The 17088-nt window shown below is 35.1% G+C and overlaps 5 protein-coding genes across 7 annotated transcripts; 2 read left to right on the forward strand and 3 right to left on the reverse strand.

Moving 5' to 3' along the window:
- Nucleotides 1-115: 115 nt before the first annotated feature.
- On the reverse strand, nucleotides 116-2055 carry AT3G54130 (Josephin family protein). Its single transcript, NM_115273.4, has 2 exons — nucleotides 1650-2055; nucleotides 116-957 (listed from the first exon to the last, which is right to left on the reverse strand). The coding sequence occupies exons 1-2, from the start codon at nucleotides 1902-1904 to the stop codon at nucleotides 370-372; spliced, it is 843 nt and encodes a 280-aa protein (NP_190981.1). The 5' UTR covers nucleotides 1905-2055; the 3' UTR covers nucleotides 116-369.
- A 1022-nt stretch (nucleotides 2056-3077) lies between these two features.
- On the reverse strand, nucleotides 3078-6220 carry PTR1 (peptide transporter 1). 2 transcript variants are annotated; one of them, NM_115274.3, is made up of 5 exons: nucleotides 5923-6220; nucleotides 5524-5633; nucleotides 4913-5130; nucleotides 4275-4828; nucleotides 3078-4194 (listed from the first exon to the last, which is right to left on the reverse strand). In NM_115274.3, the coding sequence occupies exons 2-5, from the start codon at nucleotides 5627-5629 to the stop codon at nucleotides 3360-3362; spliced, it is 1713 nt and encodes a 570-aa protein (NP_190982.1). In that variant the 5' UTR covers nucleotides 5630-5633; nucleotides 5923-6220; the 3' UTR covers nucleotides 3078-3359. The 2 variants fall into 2 exon arrangements, with proteins under 2 accessions (NP_190982.1, NP_001326764.1); NM_001339651.1 differs by lacking the exon at nucleotides 5923-6220 and having other exon boundaries at nucleotides 3138-4194; nucleotides 5524-5665.
- A 1818-nt stretch (nucleotides 6221-8038) lies between these two features.
- Nucleotides 8039-10406, reverse strand: AT3G54150 (S-adenosyl-L-methionine-dependent methyltransferases superfamily protein). 2 transcript variants are annotated; one of them, NM_115275.4, is made up of 3 exons: nucleotides 10068-10406; nucleotides 8617-9243; nucleotides 8039-8471 (listed from the first exon to the last, which is right to left on the reverse strand). In NM_115275.4, exons 1-3 carry the CDS (start codon nucleotides 10215-10217, stop codon nucleotides 8277-8279), a joined length of 972 nt encoding a protein of 323 aa, NP_190983.1. In that variant the 5' UTR covers nucleotides 10218-10406; the 3' UTR covers nucleotides 8039-8276. The 2 variants fall into 2 exon arrangements, with proteins under 2 accessions (NP_190983.1, NP_001325504.1); NM_001339652.1 differs by lacking the exon at nucleotides 8039-8471 and having other exon boundaries at nucleotides 8530-9243; nucleotides 10068-10292.
- Nucleotides 10407-10494: 88 nt separating this feature from the next.
- On the forward strand, nucleotides 10495-12784 carry AT3G54160 (RNI-like superfamily protein). The gene is made up of 3 exons (NM_115276.2): nucleotides 10495-11794; nucleotides 11969-12109; nucleotides 12191-12784. The coding sequence occupies exons 1-3, from the start codon at nucleotides 10943-10945 to the stop codon at nucleotides 12500-12502; spliced, it is 1305 nt and encodes a 434-aa protein (NP_190984.1). The 5' UTR covers nucleotides 10495-10942; the 3' UTR covers nucleotides 12503-12784.
- A 1354-nt stretch (nucleotides 12785-14138) lies between these two features.
- Nucleotides 14139-17058, forward strand: FIP37 (FKBP12 interacting protein 37). Its single transcript, NM_115277.5, has 12 exons — nucleotides 14139-14392; nucleotides 14477-14585; nucleotides 14669-14705; nucleotides 14805-14892; nucleotides 14992-15056; nucleotides 15147-15224; nucleotides 15345-15392; nucleotides 15770-15823; nucleotides 16098-16259; nucleotides 16405-16474; nucleotides 16558-16613; nucleotides 16716-17058. Exons 1-12 carry the CDS (start codon nucleotides 14323-14325, stop codon nucleotides 16869-16871), a joined length of 993 nt encoding a protein of 330 aa, NP_190985.1. The 5' UTR covers nucleotides 14139-14322; the 3' UTR covers nucleotides 16872-17058.
- Nucleotides 17059-17088: the final 30 nt, after the last annotated feature.

Here is a 17088-nt window from a genome sequence, read left to right on the forward strand (position 1 = left end):
GAATCAAATTTTACACCATCCTTTTATATTTTCCATAGAACACATTTAAATTGGTCATTCATCTACTTTTAGTCAACTGAAGTAATTTATGTACCCTTTTCAGATGTAGTTTCCTATGAATTCGAAAAGGTCGAATCTTTATCCTCAATTTAAGATTGTCAGAAGAATTTAATATGGTAAAAAAATCAAACAAAAACAATTCCACAAACCATTTATTATCCTCTGTTTTCTATCTTTCGATGTAAGCTTTTTTCTTTCTCTGTTCTGTATGTAAAATTGTTGATAACTCTTGATAACAAACCAAAACAAAGAAACAAAAGTGAATATCCCACCACCTCCATCAATAACACTTGTTCTCTATTTTCTCTGCTACTTTTGTTTCTCAGTTTCCTTTTCAGAAGTGCCCACAGCTCCGAGATTGGCCTCAGCAGCAGAAGCATCAAGCAAACTTGCTGCAATTGCTGCCTTCAAGTCATCATCTTCCATCTCTGAAAAAGCCTGCACTTCCTCACGTGACAATGCCTGATTCCGTCTTTGTTGATTAACATTGTCATTACTTCTCTTGTTTCTGGCAGAAGAACCTGAGCTCGTGTTCTTTCTTATTCTCTCTGCGTCTTCAGGAGAAAGCCACTGCCCGAAACTATTGGAAGCTTCAGAAGAAGACGACATGGGACATTCCTGAGGGAAGTTTCCTTTCACTATGAAGATACTCCATCCTGCGCCTTTGAGAGAGTCTAAGAACGCAGAAAGGTAGAACTTCGATAAATGTTGCGGGGCAGCAAGGAGACTATCAAAGTTATACCATTCGCCATTCACTTTCCTTATACAAAACCAATGGTCATGCAAGTGGCAGATAAAGGCGCTTTCAAGCTCAGGGTCTATCTGCGCAGGCTCTGCATCTGGACAATTGAGTGGAATTACTTGTAGATCCCACACTTCCAAAGCTTTTTGCAAGACCTGTCAATCAAACAGAAGCATTCTCAGTTAAACGAATAAGCAAAGACTAGATCAACTTTGCAAGATTAAAATGCTACACCAATCGCATAAACCCTCTGTTTGCAGTGTTTTATCCGCATCCAACTTCAACGTAATCCGTTAAAATAGCTTTAATTTTAGATATCTAAAAATGTGATGTAAAACACCATACTATACCCTTGAATCTCAATACATAAATCTTGCAATCAAACCTGACTTTTGTAGCAACCTAATCAAATATCAAGTTATCAACCAACTCGGTTTAAAGCTATCCAAGAAACAAAAGATGATAATTGAATATACAGAACCTCACTAATAACTAACATATCCAAAACAATTGAGTCCCAAGATAAAAAAAATCATCTCAAGTTCCTCCATTTATCAGCATAGCAATGTTCGCACAATGAAACTAGCCTTCAACAAATGAGTTTTAACCCAAAGTAAAGATCGCAAATTCACACCATTACTGATCTCAATTCTTCTTGAATCTATCTAAAAACGAATCCAACCATTCAAAAGTTTATCACTTCAGCATAAACACAGCAATCAAAAGCACCATAAAATCGAAACCCTAATTTTGCCTAAACTTCCAACAACACAATAACAAAAAGGCTTTACAATATATAAATGTTGAATGCAACTCAAGATTTATCAATTTCATCGCGAATTCGTACCTGGATACTAAAATCGCCGCCGAGGGAAACATTGTGCGACTCTTCAGCTAAGAAATCGCCGGGAGCAAAACCTCCAACGGCAGCACCTTCAAGCATAACCTGACGCTCCTTCCCGTCTAGATCGGCGGCGACGGCAGCCAAATCGAATTCAGAGAAGAAAGGCCCTTGCAACACCGTGTTGACGCAGTGTACGGCGCACAGATTTGACTCTTGAACCTCGTGATACAACATTCCTCCGTTGCTTGTTCGTTCCATCGCCGATTAAGATTTGAATATCAAAATTCACTGATTTTGCGATGAATATATTATTATTGCTCCGATGCAAAAGTCTCAAAGAGATTGTGAAGCGAAGATGAAGATGAAGATGAAGAAAGAAGAAGAAGAAGCAAGTTAACAGATTATTTAAATAAGAAAATGTAAGGGACGGAAAAGTAAATATACAATAAAAGGATGCCACGTGTAATAACCGACTTTCTAGGCCTTTTTCTTATTTTGCAGACGAGCCCGATACTGTTTTGAGATAGGCCCATTATCTCAAAATTGACAGACCAACTTAGGTTCCTTGCTTCCCAAGATTTCTGGTGATCTCTTTGATGGCGACTTCTGATAATGTGATGGGTATGATCGGGTTGGTTTATGCCTGCATTTCGTAATAACCACGTCTGAGAGCACTAATACAGAGTTAGGAATTATACTACTGAGAGCACTAGCAGCAATGTCCGTGAACAGTTTAAGAATTTAGATAAGTTAGTGACAGATTTAAAGAATGAGATTCTGTATAAGCTTTTACGCCCTCTGATTCTTTCATCAAGGTAATACATCTACTACTTCTACCTGTTTGTTCTAAACTCTTATTATGGTCTAAATTTTTCCTTCTTAGCCATATAATTGCAAGGCTAGAGTTGATTATACTTTGTTAAATGATTAGGTTTGGTTTCATTTCCAGATAGTCCTGCTGGCTATTTCCGCTTCCGCTCATTTAGTGACCAAACCTGGCTTCATCGCACCACCACATTCGTAAAATGACAAAAAAACTTTCTCTTTTTCTATGTGCATATAGTTGAGCTCAATAAAAAGCTTGTTTCTGACTATATATATATAAACCATGGGTTTTACTGAACAAATAAACCCCAGAATCAAAATCTGTTTTTGACGCTTGCTTGTCTCAATCTTGTTAGACAACCTCCAAGAAGCCAAGGGGGCTTCCTTATGCATCCTGATCTTGAGCATTTTCCAAACAGTTCAGATATATAGTCAAAAGTAAAGACATCTTCAAAGAAACAGAAGAAAATACTTGATCTCTTTGTTTAATGTCTAGTAGTAAGTTTACATATGTATTGACAATAGGATCCTATGTGCTTTGCTTTTTGTTAAGATTTCCCATGCTGTTGTTTAGTTTTTGATTTTATTTCCCAGCTTATTGCTTATAACTTCCAATGTATATAATAAGTTTCTTAAGAGCAATGGCAAAATATAGGAGGACATATTATCAGACGGTCAAAAAGCTTTAAGCAAAAAGCTCATAAAATAGTTACCAATAGCCTTTTACATATAAGTGGAAGACTGGAAGTATTCAGAAATACATAAGCAAAACCAAAACAAACCTAACACACCAACAACAACTAGACCACATACAAAAAACATTTACAAGCAAAACACTTTTCAAACAAATACTGTTAACTCCAAATATCTTCCACACCAGTTTCTTGATCAATGTGCTCGACCAACAGCTTTCTTGTATTTGTAGCGTTTTGAAATCCAGAGGTACACTAAGAAGTTGAGGAAACTGAGAGTTGCCAACAAGTAGAAAAAGTAATCAAGATGGCCTCGGTTCAAGTTATCCGGTATCCAACCCGGTTTACCGTTCTTCTTCGTTATCTTCATCACAACCGTCACAAGAACTGTGCTCAAATAGTTCCCCAACGCAACCGTGGTCAACGACAAAGCAGAGCAGAGACTTCTCATGGCATCAGGAGCCTGATCATAGAAAAACTCAAGCTGACCTATAAAGGTGAAAACTTCTGCACAACCGATAAGTAAATACTGCGGTATCTGCCAGAATATCGACATATGGATCTGTTTTTGGTCATATGCATTGTGAGTTTTGACATAATCAAGCCTGACAACCTCCAAGACTCCTGCAGTGATCATGGCAAAGATGGAGACCACAAGACCTATACCCATACGTTGAAGCTGAGTGAAGCCTCGTTCATTGCGTGTGAACTTTCTTGCCAGCGGGATAATGAACTGGTCATAGACAGGAGTCCAGAAGAGTACACTGACAGTGTCGAAAAGTGAGAGTGAAGCTGATGGGATTTCAAAGTTTTTTCCCATGTGTTGGTCCATTGTGTTTCCTTGTAACACAAACATTGTGCTCATTTGGCTGTACACTGTGGCGAAGACTATTCCTGTGGCCCAAACTGGAAGAAGTGTGATTATTGACTTAAGTTCTTCAACTTGAGTAACAGAACATAGTCTCCATGGATTGACTTCCCCGTCTTTGATGCTATCAGATTGACTCTCAACCGCTGCCTTGTCAAAAAACCTGAGATGTTTTCAAAACTTTAGATTTGAAAACAGAGTATTTTTGAAGTTAGGATAAAGATTCAAACTTTAGTTTCTTACTTTAAGTTATCTGTGTGCACAAGTTTCCGGCTACCTTTGATGTTACTCTCATCATCTGCAGTTTCAAAGAGCAGAGACTTGTCCTCTGGAACCTTAACACTTATCTTCCGAAAAGCCGCTACTATAACCTGAAAGATCCTAGTAAGTGGACTCCCTCCAGGTCTCTGAAGTCTGTAAAAACGGCTTCCGAAGAAGAAAAAGCAAACCGCGATAACCATCGCGACTGTTGGAACACCGAAACCCCATCCCCAACCAACATTCATTTGTATCCAGACGAGAACAGTTGCAGCAATGAGAGCTCCAACATTAATGGAGAAGTAAAACCAGTTGAAGAAAGAACTTTTCTTGATCTTCTCATTCTCATCATTCTCATCAAACTGATCAGCTCCAAAGGACGAAACACACGGCTTTATACCGCCAGTTCCAAGAGCAATCATATAAAGCGCGACAAAGAAAACAGCAGTCTGACTAGAATTTGGATGACAAGTATCAGCATTGCAGTTACCTGGTTTAAGTCCAGGAACTGAAGCTGATAATGTCAAAAGAGTCATACCCTTCAAGAGAAAAAACAAACTTAATTAGTTTTAACCAAAAGATTCACATTTTTAACCAAAAGATAAGAAACAAGTAAAACTCACGGAGACATAGATGAAAACAAAAGTTGCAATAGTCCAATATCGTCCAAGGTAAGCATCAGCTATAAAGGCTCCAATCAAAGGAGTTATATAACATGTTCCAGACCAATTCGTGACGTTATTTGCAGCCGTAGCATTGCCTTGATTCAGACGGCTCTCAAGATAATTCACAAGGTTAGTGCCCATGCCATAGTAGGCCAATCTTTCACAGCACTCATTTCCTACACAAAACACATAAAACTGGTTAATCTTATATGGATAGATCCAATCAGGGCCCAAGCTATATAATAAAAAAATATAATGGCCCTTTCTTTATTTAGACAATTTTTTTGAAGAAAACAGAGCAGATTTTAGGTTTATAACTCTTTTTTCATAGTGATCACCCTACAAAACTAAACATTTCCAATAATATTTTAAATTTTATTTGTTCTCTATCATTCAATTTGCTTTTAATCGTATATAATCTCTTTTTAATCATTACATTTATTATTTACATGTAAATGTTTTTAGTGGACCTTAAAAAACAGGGGACACGAGAGGCCATTACTTAAGCTGGTCCAGGTCCTATACGGCAATAATGAAGAAAAAGATTGGTGAAACGATTAGAACGTTACCGAGAATGAAGCGGCAAGCTTTCCAATTTCCGGTTTTCTCCTTGTTTGCAGGATTTTTGTGAATATCAACAGTTCCATCTTGCGTATACACATCTTTTTCTTCCATATTCCTAATAAAGAAAAATAGTTTAGCTTTTTCAAGAAAGATGTACCAAACACATACCTAAAGATCCCCAATTTAGAGATCCATACTTCAGGTATAAGGTTATGAGAAAACCCTTAAAAATATACGTGAAAGAAATTGACTAGTAGATGCTTAGATCGAAATATGCAGATGAAGCAAGCAAGTACGAAATTTTCATGCTCTGAAATTATAGTTTATGTGTGACCAGATGAGGTTATGGTTGTAACTTGTAACGAAAGGAAAACTCATAAAAGACTTAGAAAAAAGGGAGAAACCTTTGTCGGCGGCAGCTGAATCAGCGGCGGAGACGAGAGGCAAGAAGAGAAAAGAGTAGCCGAGGGCGAGGAATTACACGGCACTTGTCGGAGTAATAATGAGCATGAGCTTATAAAAAAGACTTGCAGAGCTCTGGTCCCGTACAGCTTTTATATCCAAGGAAATAGAAAGGAGCGTTGCTCACTTTTCTTCTCATGTTTGCAGTTTAACCCTTTGAGTTTTTGTATATTTCAGTTAGAGCCGCAAGGCCTATTGTGCTATCAGATTTTGATATTATCTTGTTTTGACTCCAAAGTGTAAATAGATCAATATCGAAGGACGTGTTAATCATCCACCAAAACTTTAGTGGACTCTTTTTGTTTTTTATCCGATATTACGGAATTGACATTACCAGAAAGATAACAAGAAAGAACTCCTACTCAAAACAAGAAAGATACAAGTGTGAATACAAACACTTTGGTCAATAAGATGATTTGGAGTTTTCTTATAAAATTGAGTTCATACTCTTTCTTTTTTTATTTGAAACTTGTGTTCATACTCTAAATATCAGATTGTCGATTTTGAAAAAAAAAAATAGTTAGGTTTATTAAATTTGGTTTTGGTTGATGTTTGATTTTGGATATGTGAAAATAAAGCCAAAAACATCACTAGATTCAATATTCAATTTGGTGGTTCAGTCTAAATCCATTTGATTAAATCTCTAATCACTCCCTCGATTAAAAACATTGTTTCAGCTTTAAGGTCTCAGTGGATCTTAAAATATAAACTAGGGTAGTGATATTAGAAAGATAATTAAAGGTGTTTGATTTGGTTATGCTAAAATAAGAGGTGCTAATGACAATTAGTAATAAAGTAACCGTTGATCTAAAGATTCACCGAGGACGAATATTAAAAGATGCATGTGAATCGACATATGTAGCTGGATCCTGTTTATCTACGAGGATTTGGCTGTTTATCGACTTAGTTGTTGGACTTGAACTCTTTACTCCAAAAGCCCAACAAACTAAAGAGACAAAACCAAAAGTAAAATTTGATGTTTATGAAGCTAAATTTGAAAAAGAAAATATATCTGACCAAATTTGATATTTATAAAGAAAACATATTTGATGTATTTAACAATTTTTAAATTGATGACGTTTAGTTGCAAACAAAATAAATAAATAAATAAAATAGGTAAAAAACAGTGTGCTTTGATTGCTTTTATTTCATTGGAAGTCTTACCACGGCTTCCATACTCTTGTAGTCAACTTTTCTTACATATTCGTCTAATCAGTTATACCAATATATACTTTTGAAGTACACTAACTAGTTTTTGTTTTTTTTGTTAAAACATTAACTAGTTGTTGGGATGTGACATCGAGACTATGATGTTTCAAGGTGGATTTTGTGCAACGTGAGTAAGTAATCTTTGATCAGTGGTTTGAACTTTGAACTAATCATTATATCATTTGACACATTTTAAAATCAAGAACTAATAATTAACTATAAAACTTCAACGTTGATATGAAAGGTTGTTGCGAGGTCCAACTTTAATAGAATAAGTACGAAAATTGTTGTCAGATCTAACTGAAAATATAAGTAAAAGATAACACTTGATAGATCCACAAATCAATGATGTGCAATTATATAGAAATTTGGATCACTCATATTTGATTATTATTTCACGGGAATCATAGTAGTTGACCTTTTGATTCTAGTCTAATCCATTGATTCTTCAAATCCAATTAAGAAAAACCAATTTGTGCTTCAATTCAAAGCATTCTTTTTTTTTTTTCTTTCTGAAATTAAGATCAATTCTCTAAGCTAGCTAAAACGTATACTTGAGAGCTGTTTGGGAAGATAACTCTCTAGAAAGAAAAGCTAAAAGGTAATCTAGGTATCATCACTATCGACGACAACTTTGTTTGCCATTAACTTTTTAAAAAGTTGTAACTAATCTCACAACAGATCAAACCTGAAATAAGCGTGTAGTTTTATTTTATTTTATCAAAAGGTTAGATAAATGAATTAAAAATTCCTTATTTTTGGGCGTCAAGAATTCACATCCACGAAAACATTATATTATGACCGCTAAAGAAAGGTTACATCTAGGCTTTTTTTTTTTTTTTTTTTTTTTTTGTTTTGTGTATGGTGAATGGAAACTCCAATTTTCATTTCTTTTCGCCACCAGATGTTTCCATTTTACATAAAGTCTTCAAAATTTTCTTTGGAACTCCCAAATCCAATAATTGACATACTCAACATGAACTTTATTACTCAGTTGTACAAAAACCAACGGCTTTAATACGGAATAATGAACTGATATCCAAATAAGAGTTATTGCTTTCTCAAATGGTTTAATATCTATTTTTGGTTAAAACCTGTAATGAGTACTAAAAACTGACGATGGTTTATCTTTGCATGCGTCATCTTCACTTGTATTTTGTTTCTTACTTTGTCTGTCTCCTTCATCGGATGGTTGTGGTCTTTTCTGGTTTCTCCCAACCTCCGTTTCAAGCAAGAGACGACCTTTGTTAGACAGTACTTGATCAGATTCGAATTTTTCTTCCTGTTCAAAGACAAATTGTACCAAAACCTAAGTAATAATAGTTGATATTTCCTTAACCAAAAAAAAACACTAGTTGTTATTTTAGTGTAAAAAATTAAGTATATTTTAACGTATTGAATGATTGCCTAAGATGTTGTAGTCATACCGGAATTTTTCCAACAATCATGTGAGCCTTGTAGAAAACATCTTTCACTTGGGTTTCATCACCCCAAGCCTCCTCAAATTTGGTTATTAGATCTTCATTTATAAGCTCTACTCCTTTTTCCTTAGCCTTCATCGCGGGCTGCCACGATCTCAAGAACCCTATAAACCCTTTAAGCGAAAGTTTATGCGGAATGTCTAGAGTAATAGGCTTTCCTTCGGAACCCATCCCTATGGTCTCAAAAGGAAATGTCAATGTCTTGTAACCGTCAAATGCTAAATTCATAATAGGAGTTCTAAAAGGTAGAGTAGAGTCGACAAGGCGCTTCATTATGGGATCGATCTCATGCGAGATAATGATATCGTTGTATACCCAAACGGCGATTAGGCCTCCTTCTTTACGAAGAACACGTTTTGCAACATTGTAAAATACGTTGAGGTCGAAGAAATGGACAGCTTGAGCAGCAACTATGAGATCCACGGAGTTTTCTCCCCCGAGTAGATCCACCATCTCATCTTCTGATATCGTTGTTGGAGTGTGATGGTAACTGATTCTTGAGTGTTTGATTGCTCGTTGAAGTTGTGCTTCGTTTATATCGGTAGCCACTACATTCTCGTAATGCTCCACAAGCTGTAAATTATAGATTTCATGGTATTGTCAAGCTTAGTTCACCTACTATATTCTATATGTGCATGCATAAACATCAATAGGCAATCTGCAAGAGGCGAGTTCACTTAACTTATTTTGACAACATATATTTCAGTTTATAACTTGAGTGGTGACGACAGTAATACTTATCACTAGGTTGCAAGTCTTGAACAAATTCACTTACTATACATTATATATGTATGATATACCCACAATTCCACATGCATGGTCTCATTTACCGTTGATGAAATATTAATGTTTTGTGAATCTAGTAAAACAAAACAACATCTAAGCTCAGTTTTGTCTTTAATTTACATTTTCTTCCAAATCAGTCTAAGCTCATTTGCTAAAGACTATATAAGTTACGTAACTTCATTTTTCCTACCTCTTTTTGATGTAAATATTTTTTTAAACATTATTTTAGGTTAAAAATATCTATAAAAAATTATGCATATATTAAATACGTAATAAAACAGCAAAGATCGTTGACTAAAAAGATAAAAATAACAAGATCAAGAGGCTGAATAACAACAATCAAATTTGCCGCAACCAAGTTTGACTAATCTTTAGAATGATAGACATGATCACATGATGATTCACTGAAAGAGGCCCTCCTAAGTAAATTAGCTACCTTGTTGCTAGATATTTATCAGCAAATCTCAGTATCACAAATCATACTAACTAGAACTTCATACTAAAGGAAAAAAAAAAAAAGAAAAAAAAATAAAAAAGAACTTCATACTAAATGAAGGTTTTCAGATTTTCCCAAATCTAAATTAGAAGATATATAGTATTATAAAGCTTACCCCAATAGCAGCCTGACCATTACCAGTTCCAACATCCCAAGCAAATTTGTGGTCCTGTGTCCGTGCGGCAATTTTCTTAAACCAATCGATCGGATATCTAGGCCTTGCGTCGAGATAAGCTTCAGCCTCTTTCTCTGATAAGGCAGCCATTTTCTTCTACGTACCTCTCTCGTTTTCTTTCCTTGGTTTGAATACACAACTAATTCGTTTTCTATTTAAACTCTCTCGAGTCTTGAATAGTCTTGTTTCTATTAATATATTATGAAAAAGTTTAACCAAGTCCAACTTGGCGTGAGGTAAAGTTTCACTGCAAGTCCTTCCTAAGACGTCGTTTAAGACTTTTTTGTTTTAATATATTTTTTGTCGAAGACAAAATAGTCAGTATATAGTTGTAAACCAATATGCAGGCAATGCAAGTTTCCACGAAATGGTAGAGAAAAAAATGATTTAGTTATAATCAATTTTCTTTCAATCTCGAAAAAGGAAAATTGTACATATAATCTGTGTTTTATCTGTATTAGTGTTAGGCCCAAGTTCATTAGCTGAAGTTTCAAGTCATAATGGGCTCAATTTTGGGCTTATCTCTTGGGTTTAGTTTTTACAAGATAAAGTTGATAAAGTGAAGACTAAAATGAGGAAAAGAGAGGGTCTCGAGCGCTTTTTACTCTTTCTTCTTCACGAGAGCAGTGTCGTTGCTCTGATCTTGTAACTGTAACTCCGGCGGATTTTGCCGTTTATACTGGATTTTTCCGGTGTAGTATGTGATTCCTCCGATATAGACGCTAAAATCACTGTTCACCGTGAAACTCGTACATCAAATTTCGTCAATTGCGTTTCTTTATCGCTTTTGAGTTTCGACTACAATTCATGAAACCATGAGTGAGATCGTGAGAGTTCAAGAGATCGTTTCTAAACTCTGGAACCTAAACATAGCCTCCAAAAAATCCCCGAATCTGGTTACGATCATATCGAATGTTGGTTATAATCCTTCGTTTGAAACTAATGGAAGCTTCAAAGATTTCGTTTCTCGATTACTAGCTCGACGTGACAGTTACCGTATAAGGAGATTCTCTTTGAAACTACGTTCTTTGGAATTTGATTCAGCTAAGTACCATCTTGTCAACGAATGTCTACGCAATGTGTTGAATCGAGGTGTTTTGGATCTTGAATTGGACATCAATGTCAATGAAGTTTACAAATTGCCATTTGAGGTCTTCACTTGCAAGAAAGTTGTGAAATTGAAACTAGGTTCTGATTTTGTTATTGACAATATCCCTAAGAACGCTTTGCTTCCAGCTCTTAAGACTCTCTTTCTTGATAAAGTTCGGTTCATTGATAAAAGTGGTGGTTGTGCGTTTACAAGGCTTGTTTCTGCTTGCCCTGTGCTAGAGGATTTAGTGATATATAGGAACAACCGTGAAGATTGGGAATGGTCTCGCATTGTGTCTAGTAAGATCCTTAAGAAACTTACTATTCGGCGTGAAGACTGGGAAGATCTTGATGGCTCTAGTTATGAGTCAATTAGTTTTGATACTCCGAGTCTTGAATACTTCGAATACTTTGATGTTCTCCGAGATGGGTATCCAGTTGTTGATCTCAAGTCCCTTGTTGAAGCTAAGCTAGAACTTCCTCTTTTTATGGTTGGCGATACCTACGATGTTAAGAATCTGATTAAGGGCTTAGAAAATGTTCAGATTCTGAGCTTAGGCGTTGTTGACACGATGCAGGTAAGTGATCGCTATTGTTTCTCTTTAATATGTTACTGTAGCTTAACAACTAGTAGAGCATGAGGAAATTTAAATCTAGGAACCATTGAGATACTAAGATCATATCAATCTTGCTAGTGATTAGAATGTTTGCTCAAGTAATGACTGACTTAGTTGTTTTTAATTCTGTTTCAGGTGTTTTGTTTCTTCGAAGAAGCAGTACCAGTGTTTGAAAACCTGTTTCATTTATCACTTAGCACTGAAGTAGATTTCTGTTGGAATGTTCTACCAATTCTGCTTGAGAAATCTCCAAATCTAAAGACTCTCACCATTCAGGTATGACCTAAGACCCCCAAAAGTATATTGGACAAACTAAAGAGTCAAAATCTTCAATCTCAAAATTCCTGTCTTTTCTAGGCTTTGCATTATACTACTAATCACTATGGGGATGAGAACACTGTTTGCGATTGTTTGGAGGTGTATTCTTTCTTATCGTCCTGCCATATTGAGGTTCTAAAGATAACCCAGTTCAAGGGAGATATCGGAGAGATGGTGCAAATAAAGCATATCTTGGAGAAATTGCCGAGTCTTGAGCTGTTGGAAATTCATGGTCAGGTAAAAGGAGATGACAAAAAGCTGCAGATCATGTTGGATCTCCTAATGTTCGAAAGAGCTTCGTCTGAATGCAAAGTCGAGGTCAAGTTTCCAGTTTGTTTTGCCTCAGCATGAACTTCCATATCTGATAAGAGAAACAAATGAGCTTCCGGTTTGTTGTTGACATGAGAGCTGGTTTGTTTAGTGTCTTTCTTATCCATGCAATTTCTGTATATAACAGCTTGACATTTTTGTCATCTTTGGCTCCTTGTTGTGTCGTTTCTTCGTGCCTAATTCACTTGAGTTTGTAAGAGAGATGCTATAGCTATTAGCTATCAGCTACGTTAGGTCTACTATGACTCATTTGTGCTGTATGTTATTGTTACTTTACAGTTTACACAGTCTATTTGACAATTTGGTAAATGGGATATGATTTGACTGATGTTGTTTGTTTCGGCTCTAGTAACATTGTAGTTTATATGTTTTATCAACGAGCTAAAAATATCTCAGTATATGCAATGCGCAGAGAACTAGAACAAAGCTTGATTTAAAAAAGAAACACATCATAAACCAACATACACAAGAACTAGATGATTATGGCTACAAGAGACTAAAGTTGTTATATAGATTGTGTCCAGAGATACAAATACAATACACACGAAGTCATTAAGCATTGACACTCAATTGTTACAAAACCCGAAACCATCACACATAAACGTAGCCATAGTCAGATAATGAGAAGAGAAACACAAATACGTAGCCATAGACAGATAATGAGCAGAGAAATATAGTTGAATCTCTTTTTTTTCACCTAGTAAATAATGAAATTGCTAACAAAAAAGGGATTTTATTTGTATTTTAGTCAAATAAGTAATCTACATAGTATTTTTGCAAAATTTTTTGTCGGGATGCATTTAGATCAATTTGGTATCCGCCCATTTTAATAATTTTGTTCATTGAGTCTTAGTTGGGTCGGTTCAAATAAAACTCGATTCTAGACCTGTTTTAAAAACTTTTACAACGGATATTTCCAGATTAAACAATATTAATAATTAGAAGATTTGGTTAACATTTAAAACTATAAATCTTCTTTCATCTTTGTTTGAATTTTTTAACTGTTTTAAATCAATATATAAAATTAAAAATAAATCTCAAGTTTTTATCCTACATATATTGTGATTCGAAATTTTAAAAATGGACATATGTTATCTAATGGACGAAAAATGTGTGGGTTCACGGTTCACCGTTTCACATCAGCTAAAATTAAACAATGATTTAAAATCATATCATAAATAAGTTCAACATTAATAAAATAAATAGGTTTTTTGGCTAGACGAATTTAACGAAACGGGTTTTTAAATCAACATTAATAAAAAAGTAATATATCATTAATTCACTGTTTTAATACAGATTAAATCCTTAATTTATTATTTTTAACACCACCAATATTAAACATATCAAATCAGTTTGAATAGAAAATATTGTATAAAACAAAAAAAAATGTTCCGTACTATAATGTTACTTAATAACAATTATAAATTATAAAATATAAATATTTCAAAAAATAATATAATTTGTAAACTTTTATCCATAATAAATAGCCATTAAAATTTAAAAATTACTATTTTTAGAAAACAAATTACGAATTAGAATAAGAAATTACAGAACATGATATATTTTGGAACAGAATAATATGGCGAACGATTTTGAATAAATATTTTTAAAATTTTAAATAATATTAATATGCCATTTTAATACTAGTTAAATCTTCAATTTACTATTTACGATTGTCTCCTGAACACCTGTTATACCATTAGTAAAAAAACGGATCCATGACCGATTGACCACGTTCTCGTCTTCCCCCAAATCTAAAACCCTAAATTCTCAATTGCTCGTCACACTTCGTCACTCCACCAGCGACAATCGCCGCAGAAACCTCTACGAAACTTGCTACAATGGAGTTTTCATCACAAGACGACGATTTTGGAGGAGACGATTCCGCTGCTAATGCCACCAGGGCTTCAGGTCCCGACATTAATGGATTTCTCTTAATTCATGGTTTTTGTTTAAGGTTGGATTGGACATTAATTTCTCATCTGTATCATTCAGGTAATAGAAGAAGCTTCGGTGATCTTGAAGACGATGAAGATGATATTTTCGGATCAACAACGGTAGCGCCTGGTGTTAGAACTGGGATGATTTTGTCTCTCCGAGGAAGGTTATTATCCAATCCTTTCTTCATGTATGAGAAAAATCTTTGATGTATAATTCTAACTTTCTTTTGCTTTTTCTCTTTGGCAGTCTTAAGAATTGTAAAGATGATCTTGCTTCATGTCAAGTAAGCATTGTTACTGTTCATCCCTAATCTGTTTGAATTCTATACCATTGCTGTTTATGGTTGCTTCGCTTTTGCATCTAACTATATCGTTTTGGTTAGAATGAGCTCGAGTCAGCAAAAACAGAGATTCAGAAGTGGAAGTCAGCGTTTCAGAATGAGTCCTTTGTTCCCGCTGGAAAATCTCCTGGTTAACCTCTCTTTCTCAATTTTGTTTTGTACATTTGTATATGCGATGTTAATTCTTGAGCATTCAATATGATTCTGTTTGGTACTTTTTTTTTTCCAGAACCAAGATTTTTGATTGATTATATTCAAAACCTAAAATCTTCTGAGAAATCTTTGAAAGAACAGGTTTGTACTTGAGTAATAACTTGTGTGTATATATCAATATGAAGGTCTTGATTTTCAAATAAGGTTTGGTTGTTGTTTCTCTCTTTTCAGTTAGAAATCGCAAAGAGAAAAGAAGCGTCATGCATTGTACAATATGCGAAACGGGAACAAGAAATGGCAGAATTGAAGGTAATTCTCGAGAAACTCATTGCCTACCACTTTGATTCCTGACTGATGCTATCACATGTTTTCTTGACCATTACATAGAATAGATGTCGCTAAACACAGTCTTGTATTTTGTATTTCTAGTCAGCTGTTCGCGATTTGAAATCTCAACTCAAGCCAGCGTCAATGCAGGTATATAGTTCTCCCAATGTTTTGATTCTGGAATAATTTATACAATTGTGCCAACAATACAAATCGTGAAAAAAGTTAGCTGTTGAAGTAACTTGGACTTTTCTAGGCATAGTCCGCTTTTTATGCCGTAGTGTACCTTTTATGACGGTCATCCTCGACCTTGATGCATGTAGAGGGAAACCTTTTCCTTGCCTTTTAGATTTCAGTCTGAATACGATGATAAGCGCATGTTTCTTGTAAACCTTTACCTGGCATCTGAATTATTAACAAGTCTGAATAGAAGAAATGGCTATAAATTTTGAATTGCAATGGTCATTTAGCAGCTTGTCATGATCAGATAGCAGTGTAGATTATTTATTCTTTGTTTACCTTTGTAGGCGAGGAGGTTGTTACTGGATCCAGCAATTCATGAAGAATTTTCACGTCTGAAGGTCTGCACCTACTCGTTTCTATTTACCCTTAGACTACTTTTTCATAAGGATGTATTTGTCGTAATATATCCTTAGATAATCCAAACTGTATCTACGGAACAAAATTCCGCTTTCGTTATGAATGGCCTGAAAGAATAATTCCTTAATAACTGATAGCTGACACTGTCGTAGTAGATACAGTTGAGGACGAACATTCCCAACTTTTTGTTAATGTACATTTGTTGCAGTTAAGTAAAGAGTAGATGAAGTTTGATTCCATGTTTCTATTATGCAGAATCTAGTAGAGGAAAAAGACAAGAAGATCAAGGAACTCCAGGACAACATTGCAGCAGTTACTTTTACTCCTCAAAGCAAGAATGGAAAGATGCTTATGGCAAAGTGCAGAACCCTGCAAGAGGAAAATGAGGAGATTGGGCACCAAGCTGCCGAAGGAAAGGTATAGTTTGTTCTACTCTCAGTCTTCAATCTGGAATTATATGAATTATATAGTAAAGCAGTAGTCTTCTTCAACCTTTGTAAAACATGATTCCCTGAAAAGGGTAAAGAAATTGATGCTTGCCTATGTTCATGTGGAATGGCAGATTCATGAACTAGCAATAAAGCTTGCAATGCAGAAGTCTCAAAACGCGGAACTTAGAAGTCAATTTGAAGGTAAGTCATATGTTGATATTAAGTTATAGCAAAGATTTTTGTAGAGTTTGCAATTTGGATTTGAGGATTTTTGTGGAATGCAGGACTGTACAAACACATGGAGGAATTAACTAATGATGTTGAGAGATCAAATGAAACGGTGTTGATCCTTTTCTCTTATCTCTTAATTCCTCAAGATTTTTCTTAAAACGGAAGAATGATTATGGTTTTGTTGGAAATATGTGACTTTGATAAATCTCAGGTGATAATATTGCAAGAGAAACTGGAAGAGAAAGAGAAGGAGATAGAGAGAGTAAAGAAAGGACTGGAAATTGTGTCTGAGCTAGTAGGTGACAAGAAAGATGAAGTTGATGAAATTGATGAAGATGCAAAAGAAGAAATTGCTGGTGGAGAATAGGAATTTGTAGCTTTCAAAAAATGTTTTGTACATTTTGAAGTTCAAAATCACATTTCTTCATTCGTTATCTGTTTCATGAAACAGAAAGTTCTAATCTTCATCTTCTATTAATATGTTTTAATTCGCACCATTGGTGTTTCGATATCGATATGTGGCTTCCCGATATAACTCGTGAAGAATTTGAACTCGTCAACTCACGCAAATCATCTGAGTAGAT

Source organism: Arabidopsis thaliana, chromosome 3, assembly GCF_000001735.4.
Source record: "Arabidopsis thaliana chromosome 3, partial sequence".
NCBI lineage: Eukaryota > Viridiplantae > Streptophyta > Magnoliopsida > Brassicales > Brassicaceae > Arabidopsis > Arabidopsis thaliana.

What these genes read in the sequence shown, in the direction of transcription:
- AT3G54160 (NM_115276.2), top strand. Translation starts at nt 10,943, where the DNA reads ATGAGTGAGATCGTGAGAGTTCAAGAGATCGTTTCTAAACTCTGGAAC. An exon ending in GCGTTGTTGACACGATGCAG is followed by an intron (nt 11,795 to 11,968) that starts GTAAGTGATCGC and finishes ATTCTGTTTCAG; the next exon opens with GTGTTTTGTTTCTTCGAAGA. An exon ending in TAAAGACTCTCACCATTCAG is followed by an intron (nt 12,110 to 12,190) that starts GTATGACCTAAG and finishes TGTCTTTTCTAG; the next exon opens with GCTTTGCATTATACTACTAA.
- AT3G54130 (NM_115273.4), bottom strand. Translation starts at nt 1,904, where the DNA reads ATGGAACGAACAAGCAACGGAGGAATGTTGTATCACGAGGTTCAAGAG. An exon ending in GCGGCGATTTTAGTATCCAG is followed by an intron (nt 958 to 1,649) that starts GTACGAATTCGC and finishes TTTGATTGACAG; the next exon opens with GTCTTGCAAAAAGCTTTGGA.
- FIP37 (NM_115277.5), top strand. Translation starts at nt 14,323, where the DNA reads ATGGAGTTTTCATCACAAGACGACGATTTTGGAGGAGACGATTCCGCT. An exon ending in ATGATCTTGCTTCATGTCAA is followed by an intron (nt 14,706 to 14,804) that starts GTAAGCATTGTT and finishes CGTTTTGGTTAG; the next exon opens with AATGAGCTCGAGTCAGCAAA. An exon ending in TCAAGCCAGCGTCAATGCAG is followed by an intron (nt 15,393 to 15,769) that starts GTATATAGTTCT and finishes TTACCTTTGTAG; the next exon opens with GCGAGGAGGTTGTTACTGGA.
- AT3G54150 (NM_115275.4), bottom strand. Translation starts at nt 10,217, where the DNA reads ATGGCTGCCTTATCAGAGAAAGAGGCTGAAGCTTATCTCGACGCAAGG. An exon ending in ATGGTCAGGCTGCTATTGGG is followed by an intron (nt 9,244 to 10,067) that starts GTAAGCTTTATA and finishes TATAATTTACAG; the next exon opens with CTTGTGGAGCATTACGAGAA. An exon ending in TGATTGTTGGAAAAATTCCG is followed by an intron (nt 8,472 to 8,616) that starts GTATGACTACAA and finishes GTCTTTGAACAG; the next exon opens with GAAGAAAAATTCGAATCTGA.
- PTR1 (NM_115274.3), bottom strand. Translation starts at nt 5,629, where the DNA reads ATGGAAGAAAAAGATGTGTATACGCAAGATGGAACTGTTGATATTCAC. An exon ending in AGCTTGCCGCTTCATTCTCG is followed by an intron (nt 5,131 to 5,523) that starts GTAACGTTCTAA and finishes TGTTTTGTGTAG; the next exon opens with GAAATGAGTGCTGTGAAAGA. An exon ending in GTGCACACAGATAACTTAAA is followed by an intron (nt 4,195 to 4,274) that starts GTAAGAAACTAA and finishes AAAACATCTCAG; the next exon opens with GTTTTTTGACAAGGCAGCGG.